The sequence below is a fragment of the Gopherus flavomarginatus genome, chromosome 22, assembly GCF_025201925.1.
Source record: "Gopherus flavomarginatus isolate rGopFla2 chromosome 22, rGopFla2.mat.asm, whole genome shotgun sequence".
In the NCBI taxonomy this organism is placed as follows: Eukaryota; Metazoa; Chordata; order Testudines; family Testudinidae; genus Gopherus; species Gopherus flavomarginatus.
The window spans coordinates 18,647,912-18,666,047 of NC_066638.1; the positions used below are offsets into that span (position 1 = coordinate 18,647,912).

The 18,136-nt window shown below is 47.4% G+C and overlaps 2 protein-coding genes across 7 annotated transcripts in view; both read right to left on the minus strand.

Moving 5' to 3' along the window:
• The window catches only part of SMPDL3B (sphingomyelin phosphodiesterase acid like 3B), a 241,181-nt gene that overhangs the window by 111,975 nt on the left and 111,070 nt on the right, over positions 1-18,136 (minus strand). The gene's annotated exons all lie outside the window — the stretch shown is intronic.
• EYA3 (EYA transcriptional coactivator and phosphatase 3) overlaps positions 1-18,136 on the minus strand; it is a 144,383-nt gene that overhangs the window by 37,643 nt on the left and 88,604 nt on the right. For all 4 annotated transcript variants that reach the window (XM_050932327.1, XM_050932326.1, XM_050932325.1 and 1 more), the window contains 4 exons: positions 15,269-15,354; positions 13,738-13,921; positions 8,620-8,759; positions 6,578-6,661 (listed from right to left, as the gene is read on the minus strand). In XM_050932327.1, the coding sequence (XP_050788284.1) occupies positions 6,578-6,661; positions 8,620-8,759; positions 13,738-13,921; positions 15,269-15,354 (494 nt within the window). The remainder of the gene's footprint in view (positions 1-6,577; positions 6,662-8,619; positions 8,760-13,737; positions 13,922-15,268; positions 15,355-18,136) is intronic.

An 18,136-nucleotide genomic window follows, 5' to 3' on the forward strand; every position in this document is an offset into this window, starting at 1 on the left:
AGGCCGAGATGGCCGCAAGGTGTACCCTCGGGGATGATATTACTAACCCTTGGTGTTTGAGCTATAAAAGATAGTCCAAAATAAGGGGAATTGGGGCTGATTGTGACTCAGTTCCCCTTTGTCAAGACCAAATGGAGAAACCCTTCTACTTAGCCAGGTAAATGGCTCGTGTGGAGGGTTTCCTACCTTCCCAACAGGACCTCCCTCACTGAGTGCGAGCACTGAAGCTCAAGAGGGTTCAGCCATGGAGTTTCCACCCCATAAGGTCGAGCGACTTCAGGATGGGGTGCTGTAGACAGCCGTGGTCCTGTGTGATTAGGGTCCGAGAGAGAGGGAGCGCTACTGGTTCGTCCACTGAGAGATTCAGTAACATGGTGAACCAGTGCTGGCGAGGCCACGCTGGCACTATGAGGATCAGGGAAGCCCTGTCCTGACGAGTCTTGAGGAGCACTCTGTGTATGAGGGGGAATGGTGGGCACGTGTACATGACCCGTTCATGATAAGTGAAAGGTGTCCGCGGTGCAGCCTGGGCTGTGGTTCAGGAAGGAGCAGAATCTCTGGCACTTACTGTTGCTCTGCATTGCAAAGAGGTCCATGTGGGGAGAGCCCCACCTCTGGAAAATTGAGTGAGCAATGTCCGGTCTGAGGGACCACTCATGTCCATGGAACGAGCGACTGAGGCGGTCTGCCAGCTCCTTCTGCACCCCTGGAAGATGTGATGCCTGCAGGTGTATGGAGTGGGCGATACAGAAGTACTACAGCGCAAGGACTTCCTGACAGAGGGGAGAGGAGTGAGCACCTCCATTTGTTTATATAGAACATCGCTTCAGTATTGTCCGTGACCACTGATATGCACATGCCCTGAAAACGGGTCTGAAACGCCTGGCATGCCAGGCGAACCACCCTCAGCTCCCTCACGTTGATATGAAGCGATATCTCTGCATGGGACCAGAGGCCCTGGGTTCAGGTATTGCCCAGATCCACTCCCCAACCAAGTGCTGAGGCTTCCGTGGCCAAGGAAAGCGTGGGTTGGGGTTTTGCAAACGGGTACACTCGCACAAACCAGCTGTGGTTGCAGCCACCAGTGGAGAGAGTGGAGAATGCGAGGCAGGAGGGTCACTATTGAGTCCAGTGGGTCCCTGCCTTGCCTGTGCACCTGCGCTCCCTCTGCCTGGAGCAGGGGTGGCTCCAGGCACCAGTGCAGTAAGCGCGTTTCTGCGGGAAGTCCGACGGTCCCGCAGTTCAGCGGTGGGTATGCCAGTGCGGGATCAGCAGATCATTCGCAGAACCGCCACCGAATCCGCATGACTGGGGCAGACCTCCCACACAAACATCACCGAAGGCTGTCTGACTGCCATGCTTGGGGTGGCAAAAAACAGAGCCATCCCTGGCCTGGAGGGGCTGCAGGCACAGCCTGGCGTGCTGTACCACGTCTGTACAGGCCACCATGTGCCCCAATAGTCTCATACAATTTCTGGCCGTGGTTGTGGGGAAGTGGAGAAGGGTCTGGATAATGTCTGTGAGCTCTTTGAATGCAGTTCCGGAAGGCACACCTTGCGTGCCTGGAGCCCAAGAGAGTGCCAATGAACTCTATCCTTTGTGTGGGGGTCAATGTGGACTTGGGCTCGTTCAATATAAGACCCAGCCTGTGAAACGCAGCCCGGGCCACGGACATGTGCTCTGCTTCCTGTGCTTGGGACTCAGCCTTGATGAGCCAGTCATCCAGATAGAGGAATAGCAGCATCTGGCGCTTGTGGAGGAAGGCCGCCACTACCGCCATACACTTGGTGAACACCTGGGGGGCCGTTGACAGACCAAATGGGAGTACCCTGAACTGGTAGTGCCAACCACTGATCCCGAATCTGACAAAGCATCTGTGGGCTGGGATAATAGCAATGTGAAAGTACGCGTCCTTCAAGTCAAGGGCGGCGTACCAGTCTCCCGGATCCAGGGAGGGAATGATGGTGGCCAGAGAGACCACGTGAAACTTCACCTTTATGAATGTGTTGAGGTCTCGTAGGTCCAGGACAGGCTGAAGCCCACCCTTGGCCTTCGGGATGAGGAAATAGCGGGAGTAGACCCCCTTGCTCCTGAATTCCTGAGGAACCTCCTCTATTGCCCCTAGAGCAAGGAGCGATTGCACCTCTTGTAAAAGGGAGTTGCTCGTGAGAGGGGTCCCTGAAGAGGAACAGGGAAGGGGGTTGGGAGGGCGGGAGGGAACAGAATGGGATAGAATATCCCGCCCCCACTGTGCTGAGGACCCAGCGGTCTGATGTGATCAGAGATCAAGCACAGTAGAAGCAGGAGAGTCGATTCACAAAGGGGAGGGGAGAGAGAGGGGGAATGCAAGATGGCGACTGATGCACCGTCCTCGGGCTTATCTTCAAAAGTTGGGCTTGGGGCCAAGAGGCTGTTTGGTTGAACCCTGGCCTTGGCCCGAGGAGGATTGAGGTGGGCGCCTCCTATTATTTCTGCCCCTCCTCCTAGGGGGATCTTGCTGAGGAGGCCCCAGGTAGAAGCGGGATGGGGGCTGAGGTCTAAAGGGCTTTCTTTGAGGCACTGGGGTGTATAGCCCCAAAGACTTCAGAGTCGTCTAAGAGTCCTTCAGTCTGTGCAGGTGCGTGTCCATATTTTGGGTGAACAGGCCCTCACAGTCAAATGGGAGGTCCTATATAGTGTTCTGAACCTCTGGTGGGATACACAAAACCTGTAGCCACGCACTGTTCCTCATTGCTACTGTGGTGGCCATGGTTCGAGCCGCAGAGGCTGCCACGTCCAGGGCTGCCTGGAGGGCAGTCCGAGATACTACTCTACCCTCCTCAAGGAGCGCACCAAACTCCTTGCGTGAGTCAGTTGGGATTAACTCCTGGAACACAGCCAACGAGTGCCAGGAATCAAAAGCGTATTGGCTAAGTTCTGCCTGCTGATTCGCTACCTGAAGCTGGAGCCCGCCAGTCGAATAAACTTTATGGCCAAAGAGATCTAGTTTCTTGGCATCACGTGACTTAGGTGCGGGGCTGGTTGTCCTTGTTGCTCCTTGCAGTTTGCCACATCAACCACCAAAGTCCCCGGTTGGGGGTGGGTAAAAAGGTGCTTATAGCCGTTTTGTGCCACAAAGTAACATCTCTTGGCCCCTTTAGCCATTGGTGGTATAGAGGCCAGGGTTTCCCAGAGCACTTTCATGGTATTCTGAATTGTCCTTATGAGAGGCAAGGCCACTCTAGAAGGACCCTTGGAAGTGAGGATGTCTTCCATCAGATCTGAATCCTTCATAACCTCAACCTCCAGGCAGAGGAGGTTAACTGCCACCCTCACAAGGAGGCCCTGGTGGCCTTGTCCATTGATGGTAGAGTGGTGGAAGTGCCCGCCACCACCTCGTCCGGTGAGGAGGAGGAATTGGTTCCCAAGTCTTCATATCCCTCAGGTTCTCTAGTTCTCAAGTACCTCAGAGATGCCCGCAACCAGAGGATCAGGTGCCACCAACGTCGGTGGAGATGGGGCTGTGATTGTACGTGGCCGCTCAATAGCCGTGTCCTGTACTGGATCCTCAGGGGCCCTAGGGGTGTAGTGTGCCATCGATGTCGCTGATGGAGGAGCCGATATCACCGATACAGGTCTAGATCCCTGAGCCTGGTGGTAGGCCCAAGGGGTCCAAAAAGGCCACTGCACTGAGTCCTGCCACTGAAGTGGCCAAGTGATGGCTGGTGCTGGTTGTTCTGCTGGTCTACGGTGCCAAGATTGGTGCCGGGATTGGGAATGGTGGTGGCTGTGTCAGGACACAGACAATTCTGTGTCTGACTCTGATGAGTACTTTGTACCCAACCATGGGGGAGCAGAGCCCGACGGTGATAGGGAGAGGGAGAGCGGCACCGTAACATCATGGGCTTCCCCCGATGATGAATCAACGGCGGTGCCACCATCGGCGCCGTGATGTGTGTCAGAGTTGTCTGGGGTGCCGGGCATGATGCCGCAGTCAATGCCGTCGCTGGTGCTATTGGCCTTGCCTGAGTTTGCGAAGCCAGGTACTGTGCTGTCATGGCAATGAGGTCTCGAGCTGCCTCATATGTGTCCAGAGTGGAGGGGAGGTCAAGCTCATCCTCCAAATTGTCCCGGGTAGGAGTGTCCATTCTCACCGGACTCAATGGCTCTGCAACTGGGGCCAGAGTCAATGGCGCCGGTTCTTGGGGACCAGACCAAGGTGTCCCACCAAAGGACATACCCCACTGGAATCTCTCCTTGGCTTCCTGACAGGGGAACATCCCCTTTCTGGTTTCTTTTTCTTATGTGGCACCGGGGACTGTGAACAGTGTCGCCGTGTGGCACTGGCCTTGTGGGACAGGGAGCGGTGCCGGTGCTCCCTGGCGGAGTCCTTCCTCAGTGCTGGGACATCCCGCACTGAGGCCGGTGTGCTGCACACCAAGGATGCTAGTGTCTGCTCTGGCTGAAGGGCGGACTCCATCAGGAGGAGCTTCAGGCAACAGTCACGCTCTCTCTTAGTCCCAGGTCTGATACTCCTGCAAATAGGACACTTATCTGTCTGATGTCCCTCCTTGAGGCACTTGAGACAGGTGGCATGCGGATCGCTTATTGGCATAGATTTCGCACACCTCTCGCACGCCTTAAACCCCTGAGACCGAGGCAAGCCCCGGAGCTGGGGAGTGAAGAGCAGGGGGGAACCCCCCCAAAGCAAGCTAAACTAACCTACACTATTAACTAACAACTACTGAACTATTTACACAGAAAAACCAGGGAACCACTAAGTAAGGCACTTGCAGAAGCAACAGACCGAGCTGTTCCAACGACTGTCATGGGCGGTAAGAAGGAATTGAGCAGGCGGCGGGTTGTCAGGGACATATATACACCACCATGAAGGCACCACTCTAGGGGTCTCCACGGCCAACCCAATAGGTACCGCTAGGGGAAAAGCTTTCTGGCTATCGTGCATGTGGCGTGTGCACATACCTATTGGAATGCACATGAGCAATCACTCAAAGAAGAACCTTCAGTTACAGGTAAGTAACCTCCACTACTACTACACTACTTCAAGTGATGGTCCTTATTGTATTCCACTGACGGTGATTAACAAGCAGTACCTATGTAGGAGGAGGATGTGAGGAAGATGACAGAGAACCGTGGAATGGAGGACTACTGCACTGAATGAGGTGTCCATTGCAGAATCACGAACTAAAGCATAATGAGACGAAAAGGTGTGTACCGAACTCTATGTGGCCACTTTACATGTCTGCAAGGGACAAGTTGTGGAGTATGGAGGTAGTTGATGCTTGTGCTCTTGTGGAATGGGCCCATATCCCACCTGGTGGGGACTGTTCTGATAACTGATAGAGTGTAATGCATCCTGAGACCCACTTTGAGATTCTCTGGGTGGAGATGGCCTGGCCTTTAATTCTCTCCACTATGGCAACTAATAGTCTAGGAGACTTCCAGAAGAGCTTCGTTCTCTGTAGGTAAAAGGCCAGGGTCCTATGCACATTGAGGGTGTGAAGCTTCCATTCCTCATTTGAGGTGTGTGGTTTGGGAAAGAAGGTTGGCAAATGTATAGGTTGATTGAAGTGGAAGCGGAAATTTAGGATGCAAGTGCAGCAAAACTATATCCTCATGAAAAGTGGTGAAGGGGGGGGTTGTCATCATGGCTCACAGTTTGCCAACTCTTCTTGCAGAGGTGATAGCCACCAGACAAGTGACCTTCATAGAAAGAAGAGAAAGTGGTGGACCATAGGTAGCATATGAATCCTCAGACTCAGAGGAACCAGAGTCTTACATGAATGGGGGTGTTGATGGAATGGGATATGTTGTAGGAACATGACCAGAAGGAGGCAGATCTGATGTAGGAGAGGGGGTCCTCTTAGCAGGTGAATGGACCAGAACACATGGAGACCTTATCCATTCTAAGACACACAGTTTGTGAGGCCCAAGAGCATATCCAATTCTCCCGGCTTCAACGGCACCTGGATCCACAGATGGAACCAGGGCCAGTAAGGGGACCTGCCTCAGGACAGACAATTCATGCTGCGCCAGCGAAGCCATTGCAGGAGGGATGCATTGTTCTGGAACCGGGATTGGTGGATCTGGCGAATGATGTGACTTGTCACTCTTGTGGGCTCCACCATGGCCAGAAGTCATGGCAGCGTAGCATCTTTCTTGGATCTGGAGGAAGACTTACTGCCATGCTTATGCACATGCTTCCGTGTTTCATGGCTAGGCCCCACCATGGGGTCCATAGCGCTGGTACAGGTGGAACTGGACTGGGACTCCGCAGCAGGAGGTGCACTCCTGGATTGCTCAGACCGATGTATGAGGACAGGGGAGGGTTCCCCAAACCAGATCCAATTGCGGTCCCTTGGCAACCTCCAGGAGGTGCTTCTTAAGGCACAGAGAAGTCTGGCCTTCCTGGATGCAGGCAGGGAAGGAGAGGCATGCATATAACCCTCAGTGGAATACAACAGGACCATCACTCGAAGAAGGAGTATGAATTTTCTACTTCTTTCACTATAATTAATGTATACTTATTGATAACATTTATGATCTTAGCTCTGAGAAAGAGGTAAGATAATATTACCTTTCCATATTTCTGGGCGTACGACCCCGTGAGAAGGGAATGGAAAATGATGATGGTCTCATCCAAGTCCCACAGAAACACTCGCTGGGAAAGGAATTACAAAAGGAGGTTAATCTTGGGATTTTCCAACTGCTATGCTGCAGCAAACAGCAAAATCATAGAAACGTGGGGCTGGAAGGGACCTCGAGAAGTCATCAGGTCCAACCCTCTGCACCGAGGCAGGACCAAGTAAACCAAGACCATCTCTTACAGATGTTTGTCCGATTTGTTCTTAAAAACCTCCAATGATGGGGATTCCACAACCTCCACTGTAAGCCTGTTCCAGAGCTTAACTACCCTTATAGTTAAAAGGTTTTCCCTATATCTAACCTATATACCCCTTGCTGCAGATTAAGCCCATTACTTCTTGTTCTACTGCCAAAGGACATAGAGAATAATTGATCCTCATCCTTATTATAACAGCTCTTAACATATTTGAAGACTTATCAGTTCTCCCTCAGTCTTCTTCTCTCAAGACTAAACATGTCCAGTTTTTCCTCACGGTCAGCTTTTTCATAATTTCTATTGCTCTCCTCTTGGACTCTCTTCAATTTATCCACATCTTCCTTAAAGTGCGGTACCCAGAACTGGACACAGCACTCCAGCTGAGGCCTCACCTGTGCCGAGTAGAGCGGGACAATTACCTCCTGTATCCGAAGATATGTATACAGTAAAAAGAGACATGGCACAGCTGAGCTGCTGGAGCGCTTCAGTGTGGACACTCACTACAGCGAAGTAGTTAATCTACCTCCCTGAGAGGCAGTAGCAAGGTTAAGGAAGAATTCTTCTGTTGACCTAACAGTCTCTACACCAGGGATTAGGTTGGCATAGCTACATCTCTCAGGGGTGTGGATTTTTCATACATACAACACTTCTGCTAACACTTCCCCTAGCACGATACCAACTGCCTCACACTGTTGACTCATATTCAATTTGTGATACACTAGAACTCCTAGATCCTTTTTAGCAGTTATTCCTCATTTTGAGCTGTGCATTTGCACTAGTCTTTACTGTATTTCACCTTGTTGATTTCAGACCAGTTCTAAAATATTGTATTGAATTCTAATCCTGTCCTTTAAAGCGCTTGGAACTCCTCCCAACTTGGCATTGTCTGCAAATTTTATAAGCATACTCTCCATTATCCAAGTCATTAATGAAATATTGAACAGTACCACACCCAGGACAGAGCTCCGCGGGACCTCACTTGACACACCCTACCAGTCTCACAGCAAACCATTGATACGTACTCAGACTACTCTTTCAAATTACACCTTATAGTAATTTCATCTAGACTAGATTTCCTGAGTTTGCTTACGAGAATGTCATGTGGGACTGTGTCAAAAGTTTTACTAAAAATCAAGATATATCATATCTATTGCTTCCTCAATCACAGGACCAGTAACCCTAACAACGAAGAAAATTAGGTTGGATTGGCATAATTTGTTCTTGAAAAATCCATGCTGGCCATTCCTTATAACCTTATTATCCTCTAGGTGCTTACAAAAGGATTGCTTAATAATTTGTTCCAATATTTTCCTAGGAACCAAAAAGATAGGCTGACTGGTTTTTTGTTTCCCTGCATCCTTGTTGCTTCCCTTTTTAAAGTTAAGTACTAAGGTTTGCCCTTCTCCAGTCCTCTAGGACCTCACCTGTCCTCTAGGAGTTCTCAAAGATAATTGCTAACAGTTCCAAGATAGCTTCAGCTAGTTCCTTAAATACCCTAGGATGAAGTTCTTCAGGCCAAACCTGCTCTGTCACCCACTTTGTGGTTAGGTGGAGTGTCCCCTACAGGAATGGCCCACCGCTCTTTTATCGAGCTCCATCAACAGTGTCTTAATTTTGTGCCTTTGGTTAGAGAGCGGCATTTCTGGACTTCCAGTGTTCCTCCTGTTTTTTACCCAATTATCCCAGCCCCCTTTCCCCTGCCAGAAAGGGGAAGGGAGACACGCTGACCTGACTGCTCTTCCAAAACGACTGTTCAGAAAACCAGACTGTTCACTTACTTCCAGTTCACTGTCCTGAGGGGAGGAGGCATCTGCTTTCCTCTTGCCCCTGTTTTTCCCAGCCATGTTTTTCCTAGTCTGCTCATCTAACTCTTTACTGGCTGTTGCTCTTGGCAAAGATGGACTTGTGGATGGATCTCCTAGAAGAAACACACAACACTGTTTCCATCTCATGATGATACAAAATGAGCACCCAGTCCCAACACACCTCTCCTCCTGACAGTTCTTGGCCATAGATCAGAGTCAGGAAACATGAGATGTTATTGCACCTCACTGAGGCAACAGCAAAGGCATAGTTTTTCTGTCCAGTCATGTCAATACATACCCATCTCCCCAGTCAATTCAGCAGTAAGCCATGATGGGGGCACAGTCAGATGGTACGTCTACACTGCTGGCCCAGGTCAGGTGTCTCAGGTTTGTGGGGCTTGAGCTATGGGGCTAAAAATTGAATGTAGACACTTGGGCTGCAACCCAGAGTCTGAGACTCCACGAGGGGAGGGCCTCGAGCCTGGGCTCTAGTCTGAGAATCGACACTGCAATTTTTACCCCCACAGCCCAAACCTGTGTTAGTTGCCCTGGCCCCTGAGACTTGTGCCATAGATTTTTTTTTTTTTAAATAGGTTAGACCGGGGTCGGCAACCTTTCAGAAGTGGTGTGCCAAGTCTTCATTTATTCACTCTAATTTAAGGTTTTGTGTGCCAGCAATACATTTTAATGTTTTTAGAAGGTGTCTCTCTATAAGTCTATAATATATAAAAAAAACTATTGTTGTATGTAAAATAAATAAGGTTTTTAAAATGTTTAAGAAGCTTCATTTAAAATTAAATTAAAATGCAGAACCCCCCGGACTGGTAGCCAGGACCCGGACAGCGTGACTGCCACTGAAAAATCAGCTCGCGTGCCATAGGTTGCCTATCCCTGGTGTAGAGATACCCAGAAATGAATGCTATAGGCTAGGTAAAGTACAAGATCAAAGGCAGAGTTCCTCCAGCCACCTAGAATTGTACCAAGAATACAACCCTCCTCTGCCTTACTGCTATTAGAGCTACTTCTATTTAAATTTCACTTACAAAATGATAACTCACTATTTGTAGAGGGTTCTCGCAAGACCCTCAGCCCTGGGAAAGAGTTCTCTTGGAAAGGATTCTGACCCATTTTAGAGTACACTTATTATTAAGTTAGCTCATCTAACATCTCGTTTCCCCTAGGTTCCTGGGCTAGTTGGAGGCCTTTCCTCATTGACCATCTCCCAGCGGTTAGTATCTTGTACCACTTTCAATGCAGTGTGAAATAGGAGAGACTCAACAGGGAGTATTAAACCACCAGTTTAGTTAACTGTTGCTGGAGGGCCAAGAGACCTTGCTGAAAAGGCAGCAGGTCTAACAAATGAGGCGCAATGGTAGGCATTCATTTCCTCTTTAAAGTATTTTAAGCTACTGAACCGGAAGCCCTAAATCTAAAAATCAGGTTTTTTTAAGCAGTAGCTAGTTAAACTCGGCCCCACAATTTTCTCAACCTTTGCCAAGCAGCCTAGCCAGGCTCTGGCCTAACACTCCTCCCACAGTGGCACATCAAAACGGAAACCACCACTGCCCCGTCAATCCTACTGCGAGGAGCTCAGGAAGTTATAGATCTATCTCTACCCCTGTAAGAAAGGGATGTGGGGTTTTTGGTGATGAGGTCCCAGTCATGCACTATTGTGAGTTGAATCATGACATGACGTCAGCAGAAAAGGTCAGCCAGCCAACAGGAAAACAGCTTTGGACCAACAATTAAATCCCTCTCAGTTACATTTGCTGCATCTTTTAACTAAAATACCTGACAAAAGCCTGGGGAAATTAATGGGACACACAAAGACATTTATATACGAAGTGCTTTCTGGAATTTCTCTTTTCCTGGTTTCTGCCTCAGATCAGTGAGGAAATTTCATCCAACAATTCCAGCATGAAGGCCAATGAGTTGTAGTTAAATTAGGGCATTTCTTTTAGAAAGACATCTGATCTTGATTTAAAGAGTCCAAATCATGGAGAATTTACTGCATTGCTTAGCAATCTGTTTCAATGGTTAATTACATTCACTATTAAAAAACAAAAAGGCACATCTTAGTTGCAGGTGAACTTTGCTGCCCAACTCCCAGCCAGTGGATCTTGTTATGCCTTTGAATGCTAGATTAAAGAGCCTGCTACAATCAGAAATCTTGTCCCTGTAAATATTTATAGATGAGTGATAAGATGAACAGGTTGAGCTCCTTCACTCACCCACAGCAAGGCGGGTTTTCTAGGCCTTGAATCATTCTTACATCTTTTCTCTGTTTTTAAAACATCCTTCCCCTCTTGGTGTCTCATTTTCCCAGTTGTACAATGTGGGTTTGTAAAGTGCTTTCACATCCTCTGACAGGGCTGCCAATTTCGGTTGGACGTATTCCTGAAGGTTTCATCACATGACAATCTTTAATTAAAGATTTTTCTTTCATTCCTGGAGATTCCTGGAGGTTGGCAACCCTATCTCTCTGATGAGAGGATTTCTACATATGAAATCTTTGTGTGTGACTATGACACACACTAGGGGATAGAACACTGCATAGGTTGTAATGGCTGAGTTCATTGCACCCACCAGGGGCTACTATATCCCTCCATCAGACCCATGTGGGCCACCCTCCCACTCCCTCTACTTTAAGGACTCCCAGGAACTCTCCCACACACCCCTCATGCCAGGGGCTCTGTGTGCCCCCATTTCCTCCTCCCTCTATACCAGGGTCCCCCATTAACCCCCAAGTCAAGGGCTGTGTGCAACCCATTCCCCCTTCTACCCTAGGCCAGGGGCTGTGTGCGCCACGATTTCTTCCTCCCTTCATTCCAGGATCTCTCATTCTGCCTCCTATGTCAGTAGCTTTGCTCTGTGTGTATCCTCATTTTCCTTCATACCAGGGTCCCTCTCCCAGTTAGGGTCCCCCATTCCCAAGGTGTTCACACCCCCCTTACTCCCACACCAAGATCCCCTATTCTTTTCCCCACTGGGATTTTCTGCTATCCCCTTCTTCCCCTCATATCAGAGGCGCTGTGCATGCCCCCATTCTTCTCACCCCCAACCACGGCTCTATATGACCCCCCACCTTTACTCATAATTATTATTTCTCTTCTTTCTGTCTGGGAGTAAAAGTATTTCAGGATGTTAACACATTACACTCTATTGGGAGGGTGGGCAGAGATTAGATGCAGGGTACTGTTATGCTGGAAGATGCTCATCGGTGTAATCTGCCAGTTCTTTGATCTACAGACATTTGCACAGGTGCATGAAACTGTGGCTGTGATAAAAACACTGAACACATGGTAAGGGCTCCATGTATCCTGCATTTTCGCCTTCTTGGTTTTCCAATTTCCCCCCAACACAACAGGGTGCACACTGATACCTAGAACATTTGCTGAACTTTGGAATTAATTGGGCAGGGCATTCAGAAGTTATGCCGTGATAGACAGACAGGCAAATACCACCAAACTGAGCGTAAGGCCTCAAGCTCAGCCCATAAAAATAAGTGCAAAGTGAGTGTTTCTTTTTCCCCTCAGGATCCCTCCTCACAACCTTCCCCAGATCCTAACGGTCATAAACAGATAGCTAAGGGTTAATGTCTCTTTCACCTGTAAAGGGTTAACAAACAGTGACCTGCAACACCTGACCAGAGGACCAATCAAGAGACAAGATACTTTCAAATCTCGTGTGGAGGGAAGCCTTTGTGTGTGTTTTTGGGTTTGGCTTTGTTCTCTCGGGGTCCTGGACGGGACTAGAGGTGCAACCAGGTTTCTGCCAATTTCCCTGCTACAGTCTCTTATCTATTCAGAATAGTTAGTAAGTAAAAAGGCAGTTATAGTCTTTTAACTTGTTTTTCTTATTTGCAGATGTGTACTTGCTGGAAGTAGCTTAAATTGTGTTTCTGCTGGAGAAAGCGTCTTTCTATTGCACATTGATACCTAGAACATTTGCTGAACTTTGGAATTAATTGGACAGGGCATTCAGAAGTTATGCCGTGACAGACAGACAGGCAAATACCACCAAACTGAGCGTAAGGCCTCAAGCTCAGCCCATAAAAATAAATGCAAAGTGAGTGTTTCTTTTTCCCTCAGGATCCCTCCTCACAACCTTCCCCAGACCCTAACTTTCACCAGCTCATCCTACCATAGCCAAGGGAAGTGGTCATCACGGGGAAGCTGGGTCTTTCAGAGTTAGAGAGGGGCAAAACATCTGCTAATTTAGAAAAGAAAATGTCAGCTCCTCTTCCTCTGCAGAGCCTGGTTTAACTTTCATTTCCCTTCCCTGAAGGGCCTTAGAAACAACTAATGGGATGGTTCCGGGTATCGCTAAGAGCTGGACGAACTGTCTGGAGCTTCATCCACTCGGAAAGGAGTCTTTACTTAGTGCACGTTGGTTTCCCCTCCCTGGAAGAAGAAAGTTGCTTCAGAAGCACTGTGAAACAAACGGATGTCACCATGGAGGAAAAGGCAACAAGCAGAGCTGCCTTCATCAGTGCCAGTTAATATGACAAAGGGGATTGGAGGAAGGAAAGGGAAGAATTTCATGAGGAATGCTGGGAAAGAACTTGTTCTCATGCAGGTGACTTTCAGAGCTAAGGAATCCCAAAGTGCTTTGCACAACAGTGAGCTAGATGCCCGCAGTGCAATGACACAGCTGCACTAGCTCATACATGAGAGCATGTTATTAAGAGAGGGAATGTTGGCCATTACCCCAAAATTATCTTTAACTTTTATTTGAAGTGTTCTAAGGGATCTTTAATTCCCACCTGACAGCAGCCACCAGAGACAGGCAGAAGGTTCTTTAGTTTAATCCAGATGACATCTATTACCATATGACCGCCGCAGTCTTCCACATCATACTGAAGGGTGTGTAGTGGGAGCATAAATGCAGAACGGGTCAAGAAAACAGATATTTTAGGCCCAAAATATGGCAAAAATTCTTCCCTGAAAATGGACGGAAAATGTGCTGCACACATCAACACACAATGATGCCCCCCATTACACTTCTGAATTGCACTCCCCGGTAGGCCCGCCAGCATGCCTTATAACAGAGGGGGTCTGAAATCCACCCTGCTAAAGCTGCAGCACTTACCAGATAAATGTCTCTGCGCTGTCCGCGTAGGCACCATGGCATTTGTTTTTTCAATTGGATATGTGGTGGTTGCTAATGTGGTACTCTCCATGCTGCTGTCTGCTGGCGCTATAACCCCAAAGCCAGAACTTGGGTAGCATGGCTGGTACTGGCTTTGGCCAAGAATTGTGTAGGTAGGATATTCCTATTCAAAGAAAGGATCAAATAAGGCAGGAAAAGGCTGTTCCTCAGAAAACATTGAAAACCAAATGGGCTGCTTGGCTAGAATGCCCTTGGAACAGAGAAGTGCCAGCAAAAGTTCAGGCTCTCTCTGCTTTGGTCCCCAGCACCATGAGAGAGCTCTACAGCAGAAAGAGTTGGCCCCCAAGGGGGAAAGTGCAAATAGGCAGACAGGATCGCCCACTCCAGACTTACGGAGGGAGAAGAAACAGCGTTGCCTGCTAATGAATGGTTTTTAAATTCCAACTATATCAGAAGGGTTCTTCCTCTCTGCTCACCATCTTGTGAGACTCTTTGGATGCATCCCCTTCCCCTTTCCCTGCTGAGGGAGACTGAGAAGGGTTTAAAAAGCTGTGTGACTATATTCTTCGCTGTAGAATTCTACACTTGAAAATTAGGTTGGCATAACTACGTCAATCAGGGCTGTTCAAAATCCACACATCCCGAGCAGCGTAGTTCAGTTGACCTAAGTCACTGTGTAGACAGAAGAATTCTTCCATTGACCTAGCTACTTCCGCTCGGGGAGGTGGATCCTCTATACTACCAGAAGACCTCCTCTCCGTGGTGCAGGTAGCGTCTACGCTGAAGTGCTCCAGCTGTGCTGTTGTAGTGTTATAAGTGTAGATAAGCCCTAAGCTAATCATAGTTATGCTACTTACACTTCTGTAGTGCCTGCCACACAGGGATCTCCAAGTGCTTTATGGTTACTGACCCTCACTTCTCTCTAAAATTGACAGGGTGGGAAACTGAGGTACAAGGAAGTGAAGTGACTTGCTCAAGGTCCCAAAGGAAATCTGTGGTGGTCAGGAGAATCACAGAATACCAGAGTTGGAAGGGACCTCATGAGGTCATCTAGTCCAACCCCCCTGCTCAAAGCAGGACCAATCCCCAGACAGATTTTTGCCCCAGATCCCTAAATGGCCCCCTCAAGGATTGAACTCACAACACTGGGTTTAGCAGGCCAATGCTCAAACCACTGAGCTATCTCGTGACTCCCAGTCCTGTACTTTAACCACAAAACTAATTCTCCACACACAGTGAACTTGCTCTCTGTAAATCCAGTGCCCAACAACAGAATTTTGAATTTACTTCATGCCCCAACTAGGTGTCCCAATTGGCAAGAAAATGCTGCAGTGAACAAGCTCTGGGGACCATTTAAAGTGGTTACAAATATTTAGCCTTAAAATACTCAGGTACTTAAAAAAAAAATGAATAAACAGTTACACTCCAACTACTGTGATGTCAGAATATTTGAAAACAAAAGCTACACCAGATGTGCCCGAGAGAAGAAAAACTAGCAAGATGTTTTTACCTGGTGCGAGATGCTGGCTACAGCTGGTGTTGAAATATTGACAACAGTGGAGGACGTGGAGACTGGGCTAGCATTGGTAGTTGATGCTGTAAAAAAATAAATAAATCAAAGAATAACCATATGTTAATACATTTTAATAATGTAAAAGGGAGAAGACCTATTGTAACTGTGAAGCAGTCACATTTTTAGCCCCAACTACACGAACTAATAGCTTAAACAGGGTTTGCCAGGACAGTAGGGATGGAGCATAATGTTTTAAAACTATGTTTTTATAATGTGCTATATAACACTTTTCCAAAGGCCTTGCCCCCTCAATTCCTGTCACACAAATAGTGCAAATTAGGTTAATGTGATGTGTTTTTCTATTAATTTGTGTTTCAAATTTTGAGACAACAAAGACCAGAATACAAGATGTATTTGTTTGTAATTGTTACAACATAAAAACAAATCAATCAATATTGACAGTAAGAAATCTGAATAGCATTTAAATTAGTTCTGATAACATTTTATTCAACACTGTGGATGAAGCCTTAAAATACTTGATTTCACTGAATTCAACAACTTCAGGAAATACTAAAACCCATTTAAATAATTACATATAAAGCTACTTCATACTGAGAAACTGTTGGTATTTAACCTTTGAAATCCATGTGAAATTACAAGTATTTTCTGGAACAGGTCCCTTGAGATCACTGTTGACAGTAGCTCTGTGAGACAGACCATGCACTTACAGATACAAATTTACTCGTACATAAGAACATAAGAATGGCTGTACCGGGTCAGACCAAAGGTCCATCTAGCCCAGTATCCTGTCTACTGACAGTGGCCAATGCCAAGTGCCCCAGAAGAAGTGAACCTAACAGGCAATGATCAAGTGATCTCTCTCCAGCCATCCATCTCCATCCTCTGACAAACAGAGGCTAGGGACACCATTCCTTACCCATCCTGGATAATAGCCATTTATGGACTTAACCACCATGAATTTATCCAGTTCTCTTTTAAACGCTGTTATAGTCCTAGCCTTCACAACCTCCTCAGGTAAGGAGTTCCACAAGTTGACTGTGCGCTGGGTGAAGAAAAACTTCCTTTTATGTGTTTTAAACCTGCTGCCTATTAATTTTATTTGGTGACCCCCAAGTTCTTGTATTATGGGAATAAGTAAATAACTTTTCCTTATCCACTTTCTCCACATCACTCATGATTTTATATACCTCTATCATATCCCCCCTTAGTCTCCTCTTTTCCAAGCTGAAGAGGCCTAGCCTCTTTAATCTTTCCTCATATGGGACCCTCTCCAACTCCCTAATCATTTTAGTTGCCCTTTTCTGAACCTTTTCTAGTGCCAGTATATCTTTTTTGAGGCGAGGAGACTACATCTACACACAGTATTTGAGATGCGGGCATACCATGGATTTATATAAGGGAAATAATATATTCTCAGTCTTATTCTCTATCCCCTTTTTAATGATTCTTAACATCCTGTTTGCTTTTTTGACCGCCTCTGCACACTGCGTGGACATCTTCAGAGACCTATCCATGATGACTCCAAGATCTTTTTCCTGACTCGTTGTAGCTAAATTAGCTCCCATCATATTGTATGTATAGTTGGAGTTATTTTTTCCAAACCCCACTGCACCACGCCTAGTGCAATGGGGCCCTGACCTTAGAAATCAGAGATGTAGTGCTGCAAGTGACCTCTTGATGTGATCTAGTCCATTCCCCTTTGCTGAGGCAGCATTAAGTATACCTAGACCATCCCTGATGAGTGTTTGTCTAACCTGTTCTTAAAAACCCTCCAGTCATGGGGATTCCCTAGGCAACCAGTTCCAGTGCTTAACTATCCTTAGAAAGCTTATCCTAAAATCAAACCCAAATCTCCCTGGAAGGGTTACATTTTCAAGTCAATTTTAGTTCACCTGAATCCCTGGAGGCCCTCTGTGCCTCCCTTTGGGGAGGGATGTAAATTAGCAGCATTTATGGTTTTCAAGCAGCACAACACTCAGATTAGACTGCGGCCTGTTTTGGGTCTCAGGAGGTCGAAACACAAAATGACAAGTCCAGTGAAATCCAAGTGTACACATTAGGTTCAGTCAGAGAATGCCATTATGCCTCCATCATGCCTGCCCAAACTACATAAAAATAAAGGTTCCTGGTAGCATAGACTGTAAAGAGAACTTTGCGGAAACTGCACAGTATCACCTATCTTATCTCCTGCCATAAAAAAAGAAAAAATCATTTTAACAGATACCTCCTGTGGAGGAATCTCAGCATGAGACTGAAAAACAACCCAGGCTCTTCAATGATTTGGTGTTTTCCCATCCTTGAGGGAGGCAGCAGAAGGGAAGAGCTCATACCAGGCCCTTCCTGGTCATCGAATGCTGCCTCCTGGCGGTCTAGATGCTGCCCTTTGAGGATTCCAGTCAGTTCCTTCAATTTAGTAGGAGGTGAAGCTTCCGAAAAGAAAAACTGATCCAAGATGTGCCTTAGAGAAAAAAGAAAACCCCGGTGCAAGAAAAAAAATCCCAAGAAAGGCGACCTTCCCTCAGAGAGGTGAGAGAGAACCCTCCAAGATGGCATCTCAAGAAATGCAGAATGACAGTGAGGTAATGCTCTCTTCTCTAAAGACACCATTGGTGCAGGTTATGCCACCCTGAAGAGGAAGCGCCAAGGAAAGAGGAGTTTAGCACATTTAGAAGACGCCCTTTCTCAGAACAATGCACACAGCACACCTGTCTGGAAACTCTCCTCACCAACCCAGAAGCTGAACTCTGCAATGGATCCTGTGGAGGCCTCAGATGAATTTCATCACCTTGGGATCCCTGTGCCCCAGACAGAAGCCTTAGGGGCAGATGGGGAACAACTGCACAA